Source organism: Pholcus phalangioides, unplaced genomic scaffold (assembly GCF_987345545.1).
Source record: "Pholcus phalangioides strain wild (caught in Gottingen) unplaced genomic scaffold, Ppha-v1.0 ptg000015l_1, whole genome shotgun sequence".
NCBI classification, from domain to species: Eukaryota; Metazoa; Arthropoda; class Arachnida; order Araneae; family Pholcidae; genus Pholcus; species Pholcus phalangioides.
The window spans coordinates 76,352,377-76,372,332 of NW_028301608.1; the positions used below are offsets into that span (position 1 = coordinate 76,352,377).

At 39.0% G+C, this 19,956-nt stretch overlaps 1 protein-coding gene across 3 annotated transcripts in view; it reads right to left on the reverse strand.

Annotated features, from left to right (window-relative positions):
• The window catches only part of GABA-B-R2 (gamma-aminobutyric acid type B receptor subunit 2), a 159,095-nt gene that overhangs the window by 17,904 nt on the left and 121,235 nt on the right, over positions 1-19,956 (reverse strand). The window contains exons 15-18 of one of the 3 annotated variants that reach the window (XM_089244337.1): positions 12,737-12,961; positions 6,540-6,701; positions 6,250-6,370; positions 1,573-1,687 (exon numbers count right to left, since the gene is read on the reverse strand). In XM_089244337.1, coding sequence (XP_089100463.1) covers positions 1,573-1,687; positions 6,250-6,370; positions 6,540-6,701; positions 12,737-12,961 — 623 coding nt within the window. Of the gene's footprint in view, positions 1-1,572; positions 1,688-6,249; positions 6,371-6,539; positions 6,702-12,727; positions 12,962-19,956 lie in introns of all 3 variants that reach the window. The other 2 variants (XM_089244338.1, XM_089244335.1) reach the window with 2 other exon arrangements.

Below are 19,956 nucleotides of genomic sequence, written 5' to 3' on the forward strand. Positions count from 1 at the left end.
AATTATTGCGATGCGTGACAAACTGTCAGCAATTAAATTGTTCGGTCCGGGAGTATACCTGATATCAGTAGTAAATTCTGCAATATTGTATATATATAACTCAATTGCCGTAGTTGTCGAGGCAAAGCTTTGTACGGATCTTGTTTGAAGGCATACATCAATAAACGATGATTACTATAAATGGTAAAATGATGTCTTTCTAGTAGGCATTTGAAATATTTAACTGCACTAGCTAGAAGTAGCTATAACAGAATAGTTGAAGTAGCTAGTCTATTAGTTGAAGTAGCTATAAATAGCTAGAAGCTCTCTGTCATATGCACTGTATTTAATTTGGGACAGGGAGTGCGAGAGAGAAAAAACGGAGGGGTTGAATCACGCCGTCATGTTCTTACTGAAGCACTGCGCCGATGGCATTGTCCGATGTATCTGTTACGAGAGAAATGTACGCGTTTGGTTTTGAATGAACGAGCAAAGTGGCGTTGCCTAGTGCTTCCTTAACATTGGTGAAATCTCGTGAAGCTTGTTGAGTCCAATTGAGTGGTTTCTGACTGTTTTTCGCATGCCCTGCTAACATGGCGGTGAGTGGTCGCTGCAGATCTGCACACTTAGGTATGAACCGGTGGTAAAAATTTAGCATGTCCAAGAATCGGTGCAAAGAAGTGGTGGAAGTGGGTTGCATAAAGTTTTTGATGATATCTACTTTGGCAGGTAACGGTTTGAGTCTATCCTTGTGGATTTCATATCCCAAAAATTTATACCAGCGATAGTGTGGTTGAACTTCGTATCATCGGCAGTTATCACTGCTATCGAAAGTTGTTGTTCTAGTTGAACGAACAAAGTTCGGATTGTTTCTCCAAAATGGAGGCAGCTTTATAGTGACGCGATCGACATTCGGCGGATTGTCAATTTCGAACGGATGAAACAATTATGAGCTTACATGAAAAGCTTGCTGTTCAGATCACGGCCTGTGGCACCAGTTTATAGGTACTGGTTTAGGCACCTATCTGTAGGACCGGGTGATGAGCACCATTATAAAAGATAATGACGATCAGAAGGTTTTAATAAATGAACATAATTTATTTGCGCATTAACACATAGAGAAATACAGGGCTTTACATACGCATGGTTTCTTGCCATCTGCGAAGGAAAACATTCGATTTTTTTTATCGCAGTTTGCGTTGTTAGGTGACAAGCATTCGCATCAGAAAAATGCGAAGCGTGGCGTCACATACACCGTCTACGATAGGTAAAAGTTCAACTAGAGGTCACGGTCGCTACACTAACCATTCCAAATTAAGGTTCAAGAAATTGAGGCTCTCTGAAGGAAACATGTCTGTATGGCTTAGTTGGTTTCGCATTCAGAACTTATCGAGTTCAGAGTAGAAATATTTGATCACGACTATATTCAGCCCTTTTTAAATTCCTCTTGAGATTAGATATCGACAAACGATATCACGATGCTAAATGATTTTTTGAGGTTACTTATATACTTCATAAATCACCTGAATGATAAATCACGTGAATAATGACTATCAGAATTGAGAGCGCATGTAATATATAAATAATACTCACCTCCGTCTGCCGTTCACTGGTAGCCTCCTCGCGGGCTCTATTATGGTTGGCTGCTTTGTCTTCAGTTCACCATTCGATTCTTCGTCGCTAACTGATACCCAAGAACATAGATAAACTACGGCTTATTTTAAAATGAATGTAATAAAACGCAAGCTTTCTAAGACGAATCACATTTTGTTAAAGAAAGGAACTGCGGTGGTCTAAAATGTCGTAGTTGTATAATACACTATCTGATCAAGAATATTTGGACACCCCCTGAAATAAGGAGAGATCAGATCAGCAGCTAAGCGGCTGTTTTTCCCGTAAATTTGATTCTTGTGCCCCTTGCCGTTTGACCACAGCTTCACGCTGTATCATTATTCACAACTCTGAACTCCTTCAGTGGCAGAAATTCGGCGAGGTTGTTCCGCCCGTTTTCCGTTTCAACATCATGGGGCACCAGTCCCAACTGCTGCTATCGTACGCATCTGGGTTATTGAAATGGGTGCTCAAGAAGTGGACTAGTCATTCTGCGTTCGTGCGGGCATCACGAGGTCCCGGGTACATATTTCGCAAGTGCACCGCTATTCCGCGATTATACGATTTTTTTTCAGTGAAGAGGAATTGAATTGAATTGAATTCACACAGCCAATCACGCCGGTTCTTGGTTTACGATAATTCCCACTATCATAATATCGTACAATCTGCTGTACTTTCGGTCACAAGGCTTCGTCATGTAATGCATTCTGATGGATTAACACACATATACCATATCAATGCTGTTTAAATTTAATTCGCGTAAGTGAAAAATTAGAACTCCGTGGTTAATAGTATGACATTGGTAGTATGATGATTTGGTAATAATGACGAAGGTGACTTTCGACATTTCGAAAGAAAACTAAATTTCTACGCTTGAGTGGGCTTCACCAAAAGTGTATGTGGTTTTGGTAGTAAAATAGTTTTAGCCCCTTATTCACGAGTTGAATTGGTGTAAGTGGTAGTATGTCAGACTGTGAATCTGATGGCCAAAATTTAAATCGCGCTCGTTGAAAAAAGTTGTCATACTTTTTTTTCACTCATCATCCGAAAACGATACATAAATCTTTTAATTTCCCTTTGCTGATGCAATGCATCATAATTCATTTTGCTGACTCTTAAAAAAATTCAAGTAAAATCAATTCAATATTATCACAAGAACATGTCAAAAAGAAAAAAAAAATTATTAAGACTGATAATAATGTTCTAAAAACTGTAATACTTTTTATCATCTTTACTACTTCCGAAGTTCCGATATTTGAATAGATGTTCAAATATTTTATAGTTGATCATTAACATGCATGTGATAATACTATAATTTTTCTGTTTATTTTCAGTTGGTTTGTGCCATCGAAATGCATTGATAAATTGAAGAAATTTTTTACTAAAGTTTTCAAAGATTTTCTATCGCATTTTCAGAAATTTGAAACCGTGATCCATCTTTAGCTGTTTGAATATTTCAGTTTTTGCTCTCAGTGTTTAAATTTGTTGATTTAAAACAATAAAATCGTTCATGTTGCAATTGCACATTTGAAATGTATCGCGTAACAGAGGTGAAAATATTTACCTTGTTTGCGATGTTGTTCAGCGATCAGATACGAAAAAAATATATCGTAGAGTTACACAAATATTATCGCATGGCTGAAGCAACGAGATTGGCTGTATTGAAAAAATTACAAAAAAATCGTACATTCGCGGAATATTGTGCACTTGCAAAATATGCGTCCCGGGTTTGATCCTCTACAGGCCGCACAATGGTGATCGGCTGAAATTGGTTTTCTGTCGTTCTCTACATAGAGGTGCAAATGTGAGCCGGTCTTTTCTTAGAAAAATATTTTACCGTTGCGAGTAACAGACCTTACATCGTTTTAAAATTGTACTCATAAGTATTCATTCACTGCCAGTTTCTTTAGAAGAAAAAGATTAGCACCTGAAAACACATAGATGTCTGAAAGTTACATAAAATGCACAGTTAGATTCCACAATATTTAATTTCGACGCAGCCATCTCTTTGGAACTAAATTGGCAGTTAATTATTGCCTCTGTGCCGATGAACCAGTGTACGGTTAGTAAAGAAAGTGGAATGGCCTGCTCAGAATCTTGATCTTAACCATACAGAATGCATTTGAGATGAACAGGAATGGTGTCTCATGTATATAGCCACCATTCCTATTTCCTACCTTACGGATTTTGACTTTACAAAAGTCAAAATCTGCGCCACAACCAGCTTCAGCTCTCTTGCAGGAATGACGAGCTATTCTAATGGAAAAAATTCAAAAATGGTTTAATTTGCCTTTCTAGGAAAGCCGCAGCTTCGATGACAGTAAAAGACGGGGAGATAACTTGAAATATCGTGAGGTCCAAACATTCGAAATCAGATAATGTATTTTTTTATCAGTCATAATCGCATTCAATAATACTTTAAAAAGTTTTATAGCATGGTTGTATACGTACAGGGGTTGGACAAAATAATATGACCACCTGTGAAATGAGACAAAATCTTTATTAATAGGCGCGCTGTTGGCCCTCTTTTTTCATTAATTACACCTTGTATCCGTCGTGGGAGTCATGCACAACAGTCACGTAGCCACTCCTCCTGCAAAAAGGCCACTAATTCAGAACGTGTCTTTGGAGGTGGAAACCTACTGCACATTTTGGACGGATACTGCAAACTACCCTACAAAGGTTCAATTATATTAAGATAAGGGGGCCGAGCGGGCCACACGAGGTGTTGCAGTTCATCATGGTGTTCATCAATTCAGTCTCCAATAATTCCAGCAGTGTGAACGGGCGAATAATCTTCTTGGAACACTGGTCGAATCAGGGAACAAATATTGCACCATTTGATGAAGATGGTCGACCAGAATACTGACATAAACCACTGCATTAACCCGTACATCCAGGACAACAAGTGGGGCGAGACCACGGTGAGACATCGTGCCCCACAGCATCACGGATCCCCCTCCATGATTAAGAGTAGGAAGGAGACAATCAACGTCATAGGCTTGTACTGGCGTTCTCCAAACGTAAACACGTCCGTTAGTCTGGAACAATGTGAGCGACGATTCGTCTGACCAAATGACATTCTCCTATTGTTGTTGTGTGCAATTATTATGTTCGTGACACCATGTTCGTCGTTTCAAGGCATTGCATGGTGTCACCAATGATTTTGGAATAGTCGCTCTACCTTGTATGTTTGCTGCATGCAGTTCACGGCGGATAGTTTTTGTCGATACACCTTCCTGTAGGTGTGTATTCATCTCAGATGTTATCTGGGATGCTGTTGTCTTGTGCTTTCTGGCCACAATCCGCTTCAAAACCCTTCTGGGTCTATCAGCCATCTTCGACTTTCAGCCACTGTTATGCTTGGTAGATGGTGTATTTCCCTGTTTGCTATAGGCTGTCATTACCATCGACACAGTACTTCTACCGACACCAACAAGGGTGGCCGTTTTCATTACTATGGCCCCGGCAAGACAGGCCCCCATTAATCATGCCTCTTTCGAAATCTGTGAGGTCAGCCAAAGTTTTAACACCCCAATATCCGAACGCTATCGCTGCTACGACTAGACTGATGTGTGCACATTATCGCCCACTAAGTGGAACTCTTCCACACTAGAGGGGGGTGTATACGACAGGTTCCCTCGAGTGTTGTTTTTTGCACAGGTGTTCACATTATTTTGTCCGGCCCCTGTATATATATATATATATATATTTCTCCTCTTTTTTTTTAAAATGCCATCATTTTATGTTCTTATTTTTCCGGACATTTTTAGGAACCACAACGATTTTTCCGCGTGTATCGTTAAGCTGAATTTTCATGCACTCTTCAACCCAGTTTTGCCACAGACGTTCCAATAGATACGCGATTCAAAACGAGATTGTATCGGCAGAAAATTTAAACAATAAAAAGCTAGTAATCAGAAACACCATTAAAAAAATACTCATCAATTGGAATAGATCGGGGAAAATTTTTATACGTACATGGTTCTGACCACGCGCACACACACACACGCGGTAATTATCTAATTTAATAAGTTAATACACGATTATTTTGTTTTGTCGAAAATTTTATGACAATCATCTCATTCATATGTGAATTTATTTCATCTTTTTAATGTTATGTATATAAAAAGCGTTAGCATTAATTCTTCAATTAGTATTATTGATTAATAAATTATGCTTATGAGCCCCGTTTACATGTGCGAGATTGGGGTTGACGTAGGGTGGCAAATTTGGAGAATGGGTGATCAAGAAAATCGGATTAGAACGAGAAGAGGGTGACAACATTTTCATAGGCAAATTCCACAATTGCCTCTGCCATAATTGCCACATCAATCCGCCTGGGTCTATGAGAATGATCAGCACAACGTATCCGTAAATATATACAGTTTATTGGACCCCGTCTTATTCATCCTTACACTGAAGAACCGACGTCAGGTTGGTGGTTTTATTGTTTTGGCTCTATCATGTATATAACAAATATTAATGTTTTCATTTTCCCTCGAAAAGTTGAGTTAAAGCTAAGAGTGTGTCACACACCCTCTATTGTGTATTTTGTTTTTATATAATTACATTTTAAGTAAAATTCGCAGGCCAAGCGTGACTGGTGAGTATCGTTTGAAATTAGAGAAATATACAGAATCTTTCGTGGAATTTTACCTTCTAAAGATGGCATTTCTACAATCGGTGACGTTACAGACGTGTAGCCATGAGTGATGACAATGACCGGTTCGTCCAACTCTTTCACCTTCCTCGTCAAATGCTGCAACTCTATCGTTATCTAAAGGGAAGGAAGAATCGTGTGGTATTTCGACGGCAGCAATAACAAAAAAAAAGTAAATAACAATTAATAATAATAAAAATTAATAATAATAAAAATTAATAATAATAAAAATTAATAATAATAATTATTAATAATAATAATAATAACAAGTATGAATGGAACTCACATCATCGTAGATCTGACGGTAACGTTTATTCTGTTCCTGCAGCGCTCGAATGCTTGCCTGGTAGTCATCGTCGTCTGAATCTCGTCTGGATTTCTTCAGTGGCTTGAGAGTTGCCCGAACACGGCGGTCGCCAGCGTGAGGATTGGCCCATAGTTCCAGCAGCTTTTTTTAATTGTGAAGAGTGAAAATGGGGATAAAAAAAATAAAAAGTCGTTTTTTGGATAAAAAAGAGAGAGAAGAGAAAACAGAGGAGGAAAAAAAATGATTAGAGAAAAGACATAAAAATTTGCATATCTTATTTTTTCAAACAAATTCTTTCAATTTATTTTCTTTTCAGGGAAGGGGCACTTCGTATATGTTTGATATCTTCTGTCTTATCGATTCAGCAAGTACAAGGCATGTTACGAGAACATCGCAAACGAATATTTTTAATGAAAAGTAGATCGGAAGATTTTATCTTTCTTTCGGGTCAAAAGAAATAAGATTTATGCGTATCACAACTACAGAAGTGTCATAGGGTCGAGAGCATTTTACTAGCTTTTAGCTACTGCTCTCTTCCCTGTCCCAGCTTTCTTCATCACATTATGAATTAACTGTTCAACCGTGTTCATTCAAACATTTGGGGACAAATAAATTATGTTATGTTACTTCACTTCTATTTTTCCTATACATAGCGCAGTATTTATATTCACTAGAAAATCAAGAAACCATCTGAAAAATTGTCAAGATATTCACAATTTTAATTCTATTTGGGCGAATCGAGTGTATTCGTAAACTACAAAACCAATTTCAAGATGACCAAAATTTAAATGCAAAAAAAAAATCAATATTCTGTCAAGTATCTCGAAGTAATAGATATTGCAATGTCAGTAAAGTATTTATATTCGGACAAAACTGGCTGCATGGGAAGAGAATTCTGGAATGGATTCACTTATCTTACTCCATGATAACGCATCTCCTTCAGTTTTTTTTTTTTTTTTGACATCATGCACGTGTGTTATGTTCAAGCACTTCTCTTATACAGCATCAGACACTTGCTTTCACTCACCCACACAATGCTGGGGGCTTACTCTTTTAACTGAAAATAATGGAAATACTAATTCTCGTGGAAAATCCCTTATCATCCAGAAACTTTCAGCAAACAACTTAAACTACTCTATACCCACTACGTCTTATTTATTTTATCAATTTATTTATTCATATAATATTGTTGGCCCTGGGGTCTATACAATGACAAAGGATGCGATTGAAAATGCCAAAGATATTTTTTCTTTTTGGACGAAAAACTAGAGGTAGTGGGGAGTCGACAATATAGAGCTGCGTTCCATTCACCAATGGTATGAGGAAAGAAGCGGTATTTAAAGCAGTGAGTAGAAGAAAAAATAGGTTTTATTTTGAGGAAATGGTCGAGTCTTCTGGAGATGTAGGATGGTTTGGCTAGAATACCAGAAGAATCAAAGTTGAAATGACCATGGAAAATCTTATATAACAGGGTCAATCGAAAAATGAGACGAAGAGTAGAGGAGGGGGGGGGGGAAGATTAAGTTTGTTTTTAAGTTCGAACACGGAAACAAAAAGATGACCAGCAGTCGTGAGCAAATCGGGTGGATTTATTTTGGATAGATTTGAGTTTGTTTATATTACTGGAGGTGTAGGGGTTGCTGATTTCAGCGGCGTAAGAAGGAACGGGAGAGATATAAGTTTGGTAGCAGAGTAGTCTGATATCCCGAGTGGAATGTTTAAGATTGTGACATAGGAAGTAAAGTGTTTGTTTAGACACTTCTGGTAAACGTAGTGAACATGTTTGTTCCTACGCAGGTCGGCTGAGATTGTGACACCGAGGTATTTGATTTGGGAAACTTGAGAACGTTAATTATTGATGAAGTAAGAGTATTCAAGAGGAAGTAATTTAATGTGAACGTTGTTGAGATATTGGTAGGCATTTGTCATAAGGAGCACCAGTCAGCGATGGAAGACAGGTTATGTTGGAAAAGTTCTTGATCGAACTCTTGGTGAATGATGCGATTAATTACACAGTCATCAGCAAAGAATCTAGTGGCACAATTGAGGGATACTGGGAGGTCATTCATGTAAGTAAATTAAGAATAGTAACGGGGAGAGAACCGATCCTTGAGGGGGGGCTCAGACTTTACGGGGATGGATGGGGAGTTATGATCATTGAAATGGACAAACTGTTTACGATATTTTAGGAAAACCTCCGCCCATTTAATTAATTGCGCATCGAGGCCAAGATTTGAGAGTTTAAGGAGAAGTTTATCATGGGGAACTTTATCATAAGCTTTAGAGAAATCTAGGAAAATGATATCAGTTTGTAGGCACAGTAGTATCAGTTGATAGGCACTATCCACGAGAAGTCATGGATAGTGAAGAGAGAGAAATCCGTGTTGGTTGGGGAAAAAAGAAAGTTGATGGAGTCTATATAAGTGGATACGGATTTCTTTTGCTAAATTTGTTCGAAGATTTTACAGCAGGAGTAGGTGATTGTGCTATTGGCCTAAAGTGAAGGGGATTGAAAAGTGAACCTGATTTGTGGATAAGAATAATTTTATTGAATTAAATCTTTTTTTGAGCTCTGTTACCATTTACAAAAAATATTTTTATGTAAATGATAGCAGGGCCCACGCAAGTGCCCAGGCTGGGCACTTGCGTGCACAAATTACCGTGGGTGCTCAAGCACCCACGGTAATTTGTGGCATGGATCGGAGCAAGCTGTCGATATTTCTGATTGCCTGTTTAGTGCTTTGAACAGATGTTTTTTTTTAAACTGTTCTGTGTTCTGGGCAGGGCAGTTGAGAACATCAGGAGAAACCTCAGGGTTCCAACTAAGGGGCCTGGTGACCCGAATGAAAGACAGGGAGGGGGGGGGGGGGCGCAAATTTCACTCTTTAACCTCTTCTTCAAAATTAAATGGGAGCGCCAAGATGTATGGTAGCCCCGGCGGACTAAAAACATATAGCTGCGACTATAATACCGTATCTCTGTCAACAACTAGTCAATTGGTCGATCATTAAAGTTTAGGGCTTTTGAGGTGACAATATACAATGAAAACAACTATACATCCACACATTTTTGTAATCTACGATTACATCGATTCTATGTATAGAAATGATCATTTTCCAATCATTTGGAGTTTGAGTTGAAGTGAAAACGTCGAGTAATTAAAGTTTTTGAGACTCATATTAATGTCCTGTTGTCTCCTTTTTTGTTCCGGACCTCGACTGTAAGGAGTTTCCGGTCATTTAAACCACATGAGGAAAACCACCACCCGTCGGGAGAACTCGAAAAAGACATTGAACATTGAACGAAATTCTTTTTATTCCAATCATTCTTTTGCTTAATGCGCTGAAGGAAAAGCGCAAGGGAAATTTCCCACGAGTGACCATCATTGTATGTTGGTAAGTTACCGAAAACTTCAAGATTCCGCACTCCAGTAACACATAATCGCTCTCATGTCCAATCAGTGCTGGTCATATAACGTCACGTGACAAGCAAACATTTAGCATGCTCCAGGAGATGCAAAAACGATGAAATAGACGAATATTATAAAAAATTCATCTGTCCCGTAAAATATGGATCATAATTACGGAAACTCACAAATATATTTTTGACCACTGCAAGTAAGGATTCTTGTTCCGCCGAGGGAATGTGGACTTTTGGGACACCCTGTATATTGAAAAAATTTTCAAAATTTGTGAAGGGTTCCGCGGAATAGCCTCATAATCATCAAGGGTTCCGCGAGAGCTTTCACGTTGGAAAACCCTGGTCTAGAGTAATATACGTACTCGTCTTCAGAAAACGGTTTCTCTTATCACAGTTGCCGGGCTTTATTTTGCCCGTGTGAGGAGGGCCTAACGCTACAAAATTAAGTTTAAAAAGAAACAAAAACAAAAAAATAAATAAAATAAAAACTCAAAGGCCTTCTGCTTCTAAGTTCTATGCATGGCAACAACCTCTTCATCGGTCTGTCACTTTTCCCCATTCTCCTTAGACAAAAAATAGTTGTCTTTCCAGTCTTTTTAATCCGGGAAAATAGGCCGCATTTTTAATGCATCGGGAAGGCGTTTTCTAACACATCGATATTTTTTCTGCAGATTATTTTTGCTTTTCAATTTTGATTCGCATCAAAATAATCCAAATGGAACTTTTTTCTTGATGCTGAAAGAATCTCAAGAGCTCTTTATTTATTCACGATCGTTTCAATATTTTTGACAGCATATTCCTTTTAACTACTTCTTCTGTATTTACTTTGATCGTGTTTGGATCATTTAGAGAATTTAATCATTTCGAAATTAGAAACTGAGTAATTTCGGCTGTAGATATAAATATTGAGGCATTCATCCTTCGGGATGGACCGAGACAAGACTTGCCACCCTTACCATAGCATTGTTCATAAGATTGTTTTCATTTTAATCTACAATGTAATTTATTTATTTTGTGAAAAAATAAAGCAAAACACAGAACAGAGCCATGCTTTGTGGATTAGGGGTCATTCAAGTATTACGTCAGCATCGATGGGGGGGGGGGTTTCTGACTTTTGATGACAAGGAGAAGGGGGGGGGGGTTTGGATGATGCTTACGTCATCAACCACACTTCATGAATATATGAAATATTCTTAATTGCATCTTATTCGGTGTGCCAAAAACGGAAAAGTCCTTTCGATAGTTATTGGACACACCTGAACTAACAGTCTCCCTATAGATAAATTCCCTACAGAGCCATTTTAGTGATCTCTAAATGTTTCACGGATCCTTCAAGTGCTCTGGAACTGTTTCCGGGCGGATCAGTTCCAGAGGACTACTTCACCAAACACCAACTCTGGCCATATCGCTATATTGCAATTTACTGCCATTAGTGAGATGGGTTGGAAGTGAAGGCGCTGTCTATCGGTGGTCGCCTCGAATCCGTTAGGGAAAATATCCTATCTATATCCTCCTCCTTTAGGTTCGAACCACAGATCCCTAATAACAACCTTCGCGATGGTAGACGAGCATCTTACCACCATGCCATTCGGGCACAAGTGATGCCAACAGCACGCGGTGTTCCCAGGTGGTCACCTTCCCAAGTACTAACCGCGCCCGATGCTGCTTAACTTCGGTGATCGGACGAGATTTGCGTTCCAGAGGAATGGAACGCGGCATAATCATAATTATGCCACGGATCACTTAAGTAATTTGGGAATGTTCCGCGGGTAACTTGAGTGATGTAGAACAGCACTGTGTGTGGGGGCTGCTTAAATGCTCTAAAACTATGCCACATGTCACTCAAAGGATCTCTAAATGTGCCTCGGATCGTTTAAGTGTTCTGGAACTGTGTCGCGGGTTACTTAAGTGATCTTTGAATGTGAAAGTTATCTTTGAGGCCTACTTCAGTGATCTGGAAATGTGCCATGGGTCATTTAAGCGATTTGTAAATCTGCCGCTTAGTTCATTTTTACAAAGTTAGGGTTTGAGGGGGCAAGCCACATCAGATAACCTTCAGGGCCACATTTGATCTCACGTCAAGGGTTTACCATATATGGCTTAAAGGGTGCGTCGCAATGAATTTCTTAAAGAGAAATCTTGAGTTCTTACCCTTCAAATAGCATTGAAATTAATAGAAATTAATTATAATAACACATAAAGGTATTTTCTTTCGAAATTTTAATTTTTTTAAACTTTTTGCTTTAAAAACATAATTTTTTTTTGTCTGGGGGAGGCGCACGAGTCCCCCCTGCCCCCCCCCCTCGCGGTTGTTTCTGATCCTACCAATATTCGTTAGTAGGTAGGGGGAAATGCTCACGAAATTTTGCTGACAAAGGGGGGAGGTCAGAGTTTTGCTGACAAGGTGGGGGAAGGGGTCAAAAATGGCTAAAAATTTGTTGACGTAATACTTGAACGGCCCCTTAACAACAAAAACATTAGTTGAAAAATAGGATCGCAAGCAGGTCAGTAGTGAGTTTAAGAATCTAGAAGTGCGTCGTTAGGATAAGGAAGGACTTGGGTATGAGGTACGCAAAAGGCACAAGCAAAGCACTCTCACGCATGAATGAACGGGACAAAACGTGTAAAAGACAGAAAAAAGTACACATAGTTGCAGTCGTGTTAGATGATAGCATTGCATATAGTGCATTACATACATAATGATATATGTGTGTGGGTGTTATACTATATATGGATAAGAGGCTCACCAGTCTCACCTTGGGAACAAACACTAGACACAGCGTAGTGGTTGAACAGAAGATAATGAAAATGGAAATGATAACAAATGCTGCGTCTTGTTGTTCCCTTAGAACGAATGAGACGGCTGCTCCGATGACGCACATGATGACCACGTTATAGACGCTCATCCCGATGTATTTGGAGTCGTTCAGTGCTGGTATGCTGACGTGCCTCGTTTCCCACGCCAGGAAGCAACCGAATGCCTGCAGGAAAACGAATAAATAAATGAATAAATAAAATAAAAATAAATAAAATTTTTAGTGGAAATATCTTACTAGTTTGAAAACATTTTCACAGGGTTGTGTCGAGTAACCGCCACACGTCTTTAAGAGTGTAAATCATTTACCATATACGCGATATTCATTGCCGCAATAAAATACCTACTCAGTACTAGTTAAAAATTTCAACACAACTGGAACAATTTTAACTGGAAACATTCACCATGTATAGTGTTCAGCCATAAAAGATCATTGAGAGGACGGAGCATGAGGCTCCAACAAGGGCGGCTCTTGGGATGCTCTAGGAGGGGTGACAAATTCGAGATGAAAGAGCGAAAAAAAAAATTATTGATAAAAAAGTTCGAGGAAAAATTATTACATAGTTGTACATATATAAATTATTACATTATGTATGTATAGTATATATATATATATATATATATAAATATCGAACGATCTCTTTTTCTTCAGAAAATCGTTTGCAGGAGTTGGAAGAAGAACTGGAAAGAATAAATTGGGACATCTTAGGCATCTGTGAAATAAAAAGAAGAGGAGAGGAGAAAATCGAACTTGAAAGTTGACATGTATTTTACTACGGGGGAACAGATAATGGAAGAACCAGTGGAGTAGGATTTCTCGTTCATAAAAAGTAGAAATATCACATAGTTGAGTTAGATACACTGGTGTAACAAATTAAGAGAATTTGCAGACTTGGTCGATTATCTCTAGAACTACTGTACCGATTTTAATGAAATTTGATATGTACATACATTGATACAATACAAAACAAATGATCATTCAATAATTGTAATACACACGCATGATCGTGCGCAAGACTCGTTGGAGTCGGAAGGTATGAAACAGCGGTTGCAGAATAAACAAAAAAATGGGTTAATAGATGGGTTAATAGGGGGTATGGTCCCCTCTTACAGATATACAAAGGTCTCACAGCGTGATTTCATACTTGAAATAAGGCAGTTTATCATTTCCTGTGGCAGTTCGTCCCACTCGTTCAGCAACGCTGTTTTCATTCCTGGATGGTTCCCGGAGGGGGGTTGCGAATTGCAATTGCCCTCCCCAGAGCGTCCCAGACATGCTCTATAGGGTTAAGGTCTGGAGATCTGGCTGGCCAATCCAAATGGCGAATATCCTCACTCTCTAGAAAATCGTCGAGCAGAAGAGCTCTATGTGGCCTCGCGTTATCGTCCATTAAAATGAACTCAGGGCCAACTGCACCCCTGAGAGGTCGAACATAGGGCTCCAAGACCTCACACCAGTCACAGTGCCTCTTTCAAAGACATGGAGAGATGTGCGGCCATCCAACATGATGCCTGCCCAGACCATTAAACCTCCTCCGCCATAATGGTCGATTTCGCGGACATTTGAGGATAGGTAGGGGTCCCTGGTTCTCTCCATATGAACGTACGGCGAGAATCGGTGCTTAGGCTGAACCGGGATTCATCAGTGAAGAGAACGGTCGTCCATTGATCCATACTCCAATCTCTACGCTCTCTGCACCATGATAAACGGATTCTCCTGTCCGTAGAAGTGAGCGGGACGCAAACAGCAGGTCTTCTTGCAAACAACCCTCTCTTATGAAGTCTTTTGGAAACAGTCACCCTTGATACACGGGTTCCTGTGGCTGCATACAAGTCACGAGAGAGCTGAGAAGCTGTAGCACTCCTGTTACGCCTCGCTATAATCGACAAATGGCGATCTTCTCTGGCCGTCGTGGCTCTTGGACGACCTTGCCCAGGCTTTCTCTCGATGGATCCGGTATCCTGGAACTGTTTCCATAAGTTACACACGACGCTGGGCGTTAAATTGAATCCTCTACAAATCTGGACTTGAGACTGGCCTGCTTCTAGCCTCCCCACAATTCGCCACCTGATTCCATCATCTAAACGTTGGTGGTTACTCATTTTTACTGTTACAATTTGAAATTAACCGATTGCTGCAAAATAACACCAAGAAATTCACAGAGGTGTGCTAGCGAACGAAATGCGTCTTAACTTACGCGCGCTTATAAAGCCTGTTTCTCTACTGGCTCCGCCTACACACACGTGTACGCTTATGTATTTGACGTACAAGATTTGCATTTTTGTCTAGAAGCAGTGGTTTTACATTCAGTTCAGTTCTTTTCATGAAATTTGATAAAATATGCAAATTCTCTTAATTTATTTCACCAGTGTAGTACATCTAATAGAGTTGCAAAGCTGGTTAAGCAAATATCAAGCAGATACCGGATACAGATTATACAAATCTATGCACCAACAACAAGCTATTCTGATTAAGAAGTAGAAGACTTTTATGAAGAACTAGACGAGCTGCATAGTAAAGGAAACCATCATATCAAAATAGTAATGGATGACATCAATGCCAGAATTGGAGGGAGAAGAAATGGTGAAAGCTCAGTTGGAAGTCATGGTTACAGTGAACGAAACAACAGAGGAAACCGACTCGTCGAATTTACAGAGAGCATCATGAATTCATTTTTTAAGAATAAACCCCAAAGAAAGTGGAACTGAAGGCCAACTGGTAGGATCGACTACATCCTATCTAATAAGAAGCATATGATCCAAGACTGTAGTGTTCTTAACAAATTCAATACAGGAAGCGATCATCGACTGGTTAGATGTAGAATAAGGCTTATATATCTCAAACCGGCGAAGAAAATAACAGCAGAAACAAAGAAACTTATGAAAGACCGGAGAGAATTTCAGATTAAGAAGAATGGCTCTAAATCAAAAGTGGAATATGTAGAACTTTGCAAGACAGTACGAAAGTGGATTACAGAAGATGTCAGGAAGTATAATTGCGATACTGTAAAGAAAGCATTGGAAGATAATAGGAGCTTAAAATCAGCAAAACGAAAACTGTGTGTGTTGGAAGAATGGAAATTTTTGCACTAAAAAGGAAAGATGGAACCATCACAAAAGATGGAAATGAAATCATTAGTATTGTTGAGGAATTTTATAATACTCTATACAAACATGAAGAACAGGATCGGGACAGAGGAAAGGGATCAGGAAGAAAAGAAAATGAAGCCGAATTTGTACAAGTAGCACCTGTGCTGAAAGAGGAATTCTACAAAGCTATAAGATGTATGAAAAAAGGTAAATGCCCAGGTGAAAATGTGATTTCAATAGACATTATTAAAGAAGCAAGAGAAGAATTTGCCAGTATGATAGCCGCCTTGTTCACAACTTGTCCCACAAAATCGGATGTGCCTGAAGACTGGAATAACGCAATGATTGTTCTTCTTTACAAAAAGGGCGAAAAACAGGATATGAAGAACTATCGACCAATCAATCTCCTATAAGTAATTTATAAAATCTTCACCAAAGTGCTGACATATAGGCTTGAATCCAAATTGGACGAAGCTCAACCAAAAGAACAGGCATGATTTCGAAGTAAATTTAGTACAATGGATCACATCCAAACAATCAGGGATTTTATAGAGAGACATAAGGAATACGAATTACTATTGTGTATGGTCTTCATTGATTTTGAGAAAGCATTTGGCTCTGTTTTCACATCTGCTGTTGTTAAAGCTCTAGATATAATTGGGGTAGACTTACATCAATATCATCTAGAAAATATATGACAAAGCAACTGCAACGATTCGTTTGGATAAAGGAAAAGCAAAAATTAAATTCGGAAAAGGAGTCAAACAGGGTGATACTATCTCACCAAAACTCTTTACCGCTGTTTTAGAAGAAATATTCAGAAAACTGGATTGGGATAAAAAAAGAATTTAAATAAATGGAGAATTTCTCAACCATTTGCGTTTTACAGACCACATTGTTGTTATCAGCAGTAATCCAGACGAACTAGAAGAAATGATACAAGAACAGGCAAAGGCAAGTATTCAGGTGGGCTTGAAAATGAATCTGCAAAAGACTGAAGTTATGTTCAACCCCTTTTCATTGAAGAGGACAATCTTGCTCAACAACACAGAGATAGAAGAAGTAGAAAGCTATATATACTTGGAACAAGAAATTACCGTGGACAACGGAATCATTAATGAAATAAACAGAAGGATCAGGATTGGATGGCGCACTTTTGGCAAAAACTGCGTAATTCTGAAGAGTCACATGGCATTATGCCTGAAAAGAAAAGTTTTTAACCAGTGTGTGCTACCAGCACTGACTTATGGAGCTGAAACACGGACACTCACAAACAAGACTATACAAAGGCTACAGACAACACAAAGGAGCATGGAAAGATGTATGCTAGGCATCACAAGGAGAGACAGAAAACGAATCACTTGGATAAGGAATCACACAAAGGTATATGATATCATTGAAAGAATTAAACGAACGTTTGAAATGGAAATGGGCTGGACATATTGCAAGAAGACAGGACAACAGATGGACCACAAGTATTCTAGATTGGTACCCCCGTGGTGTTAAACGTCCGAGAAGGCGTCCCCACGCAAGATGGGTTGATGAGATAACGAAAGTGGTAGGAGTCAACTGGATGGCTAAAGAATCAGACAGAGCAGAATGGAAAAATTTAGAGGATACCTTCATCCAGCAATGATGATGATGATATATATAACGACCAGTATCGCATTTAGCACCTCGAGTAATAATTTTTCCTCGAACTATAAAGCAAAGGTTGGGGCCGCACAGTTTGAGAACCCCTGCTTTAAGCGGTTTCTTCATCCGCATTATAATTGACACTATAAAAACCACTGAACCTTCCAGAAATTGCCACCTATTTTCAAGAATATTTTTTTTCTCGATTGCGTGAGGTGATAAATGCTTCCCCCACATAATAATAATAAAACAAAGAAAAGGCGAAAAAACCCATAGTTTTCTGTTTTATTTTTGCTGTACGCTTAATAACTTATAACTATTTCGAAGCAGGGTTGCAAAAAACCCAGGTTTTTTTGGTCAAAATGGGGAAAATTGAATTTCCTATTTCCACAACCTCAACATATCTAATTTAAACATGTATGTACATCATTTATGTGTACATCTTATATTATGTTTAAATATACATTTTTGGTCACGTTAAACTATGTATTTTGATTAATGAAATTGACCATAAAACAAGGGAATAATTTTTCACACACAAACACACCCCCCTTCTTCATAATTATATCTGAACCTTGAGTTGTATGCAGAACTGCAGCGAGAACATTATTTGTGGTAAAATAAATGAATTTGGACAATGAAAATTCTAAGAACTCAGGGATATGGTGCCTGAATTTTTTTTCCTTCAAATTTTTCAAACCTTGCAGAAAATGTATTCAAAAGTGTCGTGATCCGTCCAAAATAAAACCAGGGGGGTGCAATCAGAAAGTCACCCCACACGCGTTTTATTAATTAATTTCCGCAAAATAAAATGAAAGTATTTGATGTTTGTTTTGATTGTATCGTAATTATTTTTTTTCAAAAATAATTAAAAACGAATTTTTCACAAACGCAACGCCATCGCGAGTGTAAAATACCGTAATACGAATCTCAGTCAAGTGGTTCCCTCCACTTATTGAATATAAGCATCGTTTTCCCTTCGCGTGAACAGAGGAAAATCCAAAGAATCATTCGTATATGTAAAGTAGGGGGGGGGGGAGAATAGCGTTACTGGCGGGATTTGAACCTTCCTGTTGCCTTCGATTCTGCGTCATACCAATTGCTCTCATAGTTGTTGCTAGCTGGTTCTAATTAAATATATCAATACTAGAACATCTATTTGCCTCTAATGCGCATGCGCTCTCAGTATTGACACCTATAGTTACCGCAAGTGTAGACGTCAGTTTATCTCGGATTATCCTTTAGAAGCATGGGGGAGGGGGAAGGAAGGCCCTCCGGGCTCTCCAATGAGTGAATGAGAGGGTTTTAAGAACCCGAAATATTTCGGGATTGCCAAAATAAAGCGGATCAAACTTGACGACATATCTCGGGATTGCCGCTTTAAGGTTTACGAAGTACTGACATTCGTCTTTCGAATTCGGAAGCAAACAATTCGGCATGTTATTTTGCCTCTTGTATCATGTGTGAATTTCACAGATGTTGTAGGCTTGATTGCTCTCTACGGAGAGCTCTTATTCACACCTTAAAGTTGGAAAACCGCAGAAAACCGTTTAATCCTAAGGAACGCTGCAGTATCACGGCATTGAAACAGAAATGTCAGTGATAGTAACAGTTGTTTCTTGTTTTCTGAGTTTATCCCGTTTACGGTAATGTAAGTAGCTGATTACATTTGTGAGGGGCCGTCGTTCAATCTGTTCGGTGCAGCCGGTTTCACCTGAGTTGTGATGCACGGCGGCGCTGTACATAGCAAGCTTTGCATGGAGACACGCTTTACGTTGGATTCACAACGCGCGCACGTACATTCCGGCATGTGTCAATTCGTTAGAGGTTCCGTAGTGGAATGTGCACGAGGTGTGCATGTACGGTTAAGTAGTAAAGTCGACGCTTGTTATAACGGCAGGTCCTGAATTTTCTCCTATTTCTGCCATGTTATTTTTTTCCAATATATAGACCGATAAATATCATTCATTCCATTACAACGACTGATCTCACCTCAGCCTCCCGTTTTTTTTTTGCAAAGAAATGGACAAAATCCGTCGTTGAGCGTGTTTGACCTTGATCGATGTCGAAAGCCGAAATAGCCGAATCATTGAATATCCCAAAGAGTACTTTGTTCACAATTATTGAAAACCGTGTTTCAATTATGAAAGCAGAGAAGAGTTGAGTTTTCTTTTTCGCGTAGTCGATCAAACGACCGAAGACAACGGGGCCAACACTTCTCGAGCACGAAACACGCATAGCTTAGCCATCATACTGAGTACTACGTTAAAATTACACATAATACACACACACAAAACTTTACTCATACACGTTAGAGTCCGTTAGGATTCTCCTGGAGGAATGTTTACGAGGTGCCTGCAGTCATTTCCATCTTCTTATGATGTCCACTTTTTGCGTTGTGTGGGGAAACTTAAATTCTACACTCGAACTCATGAT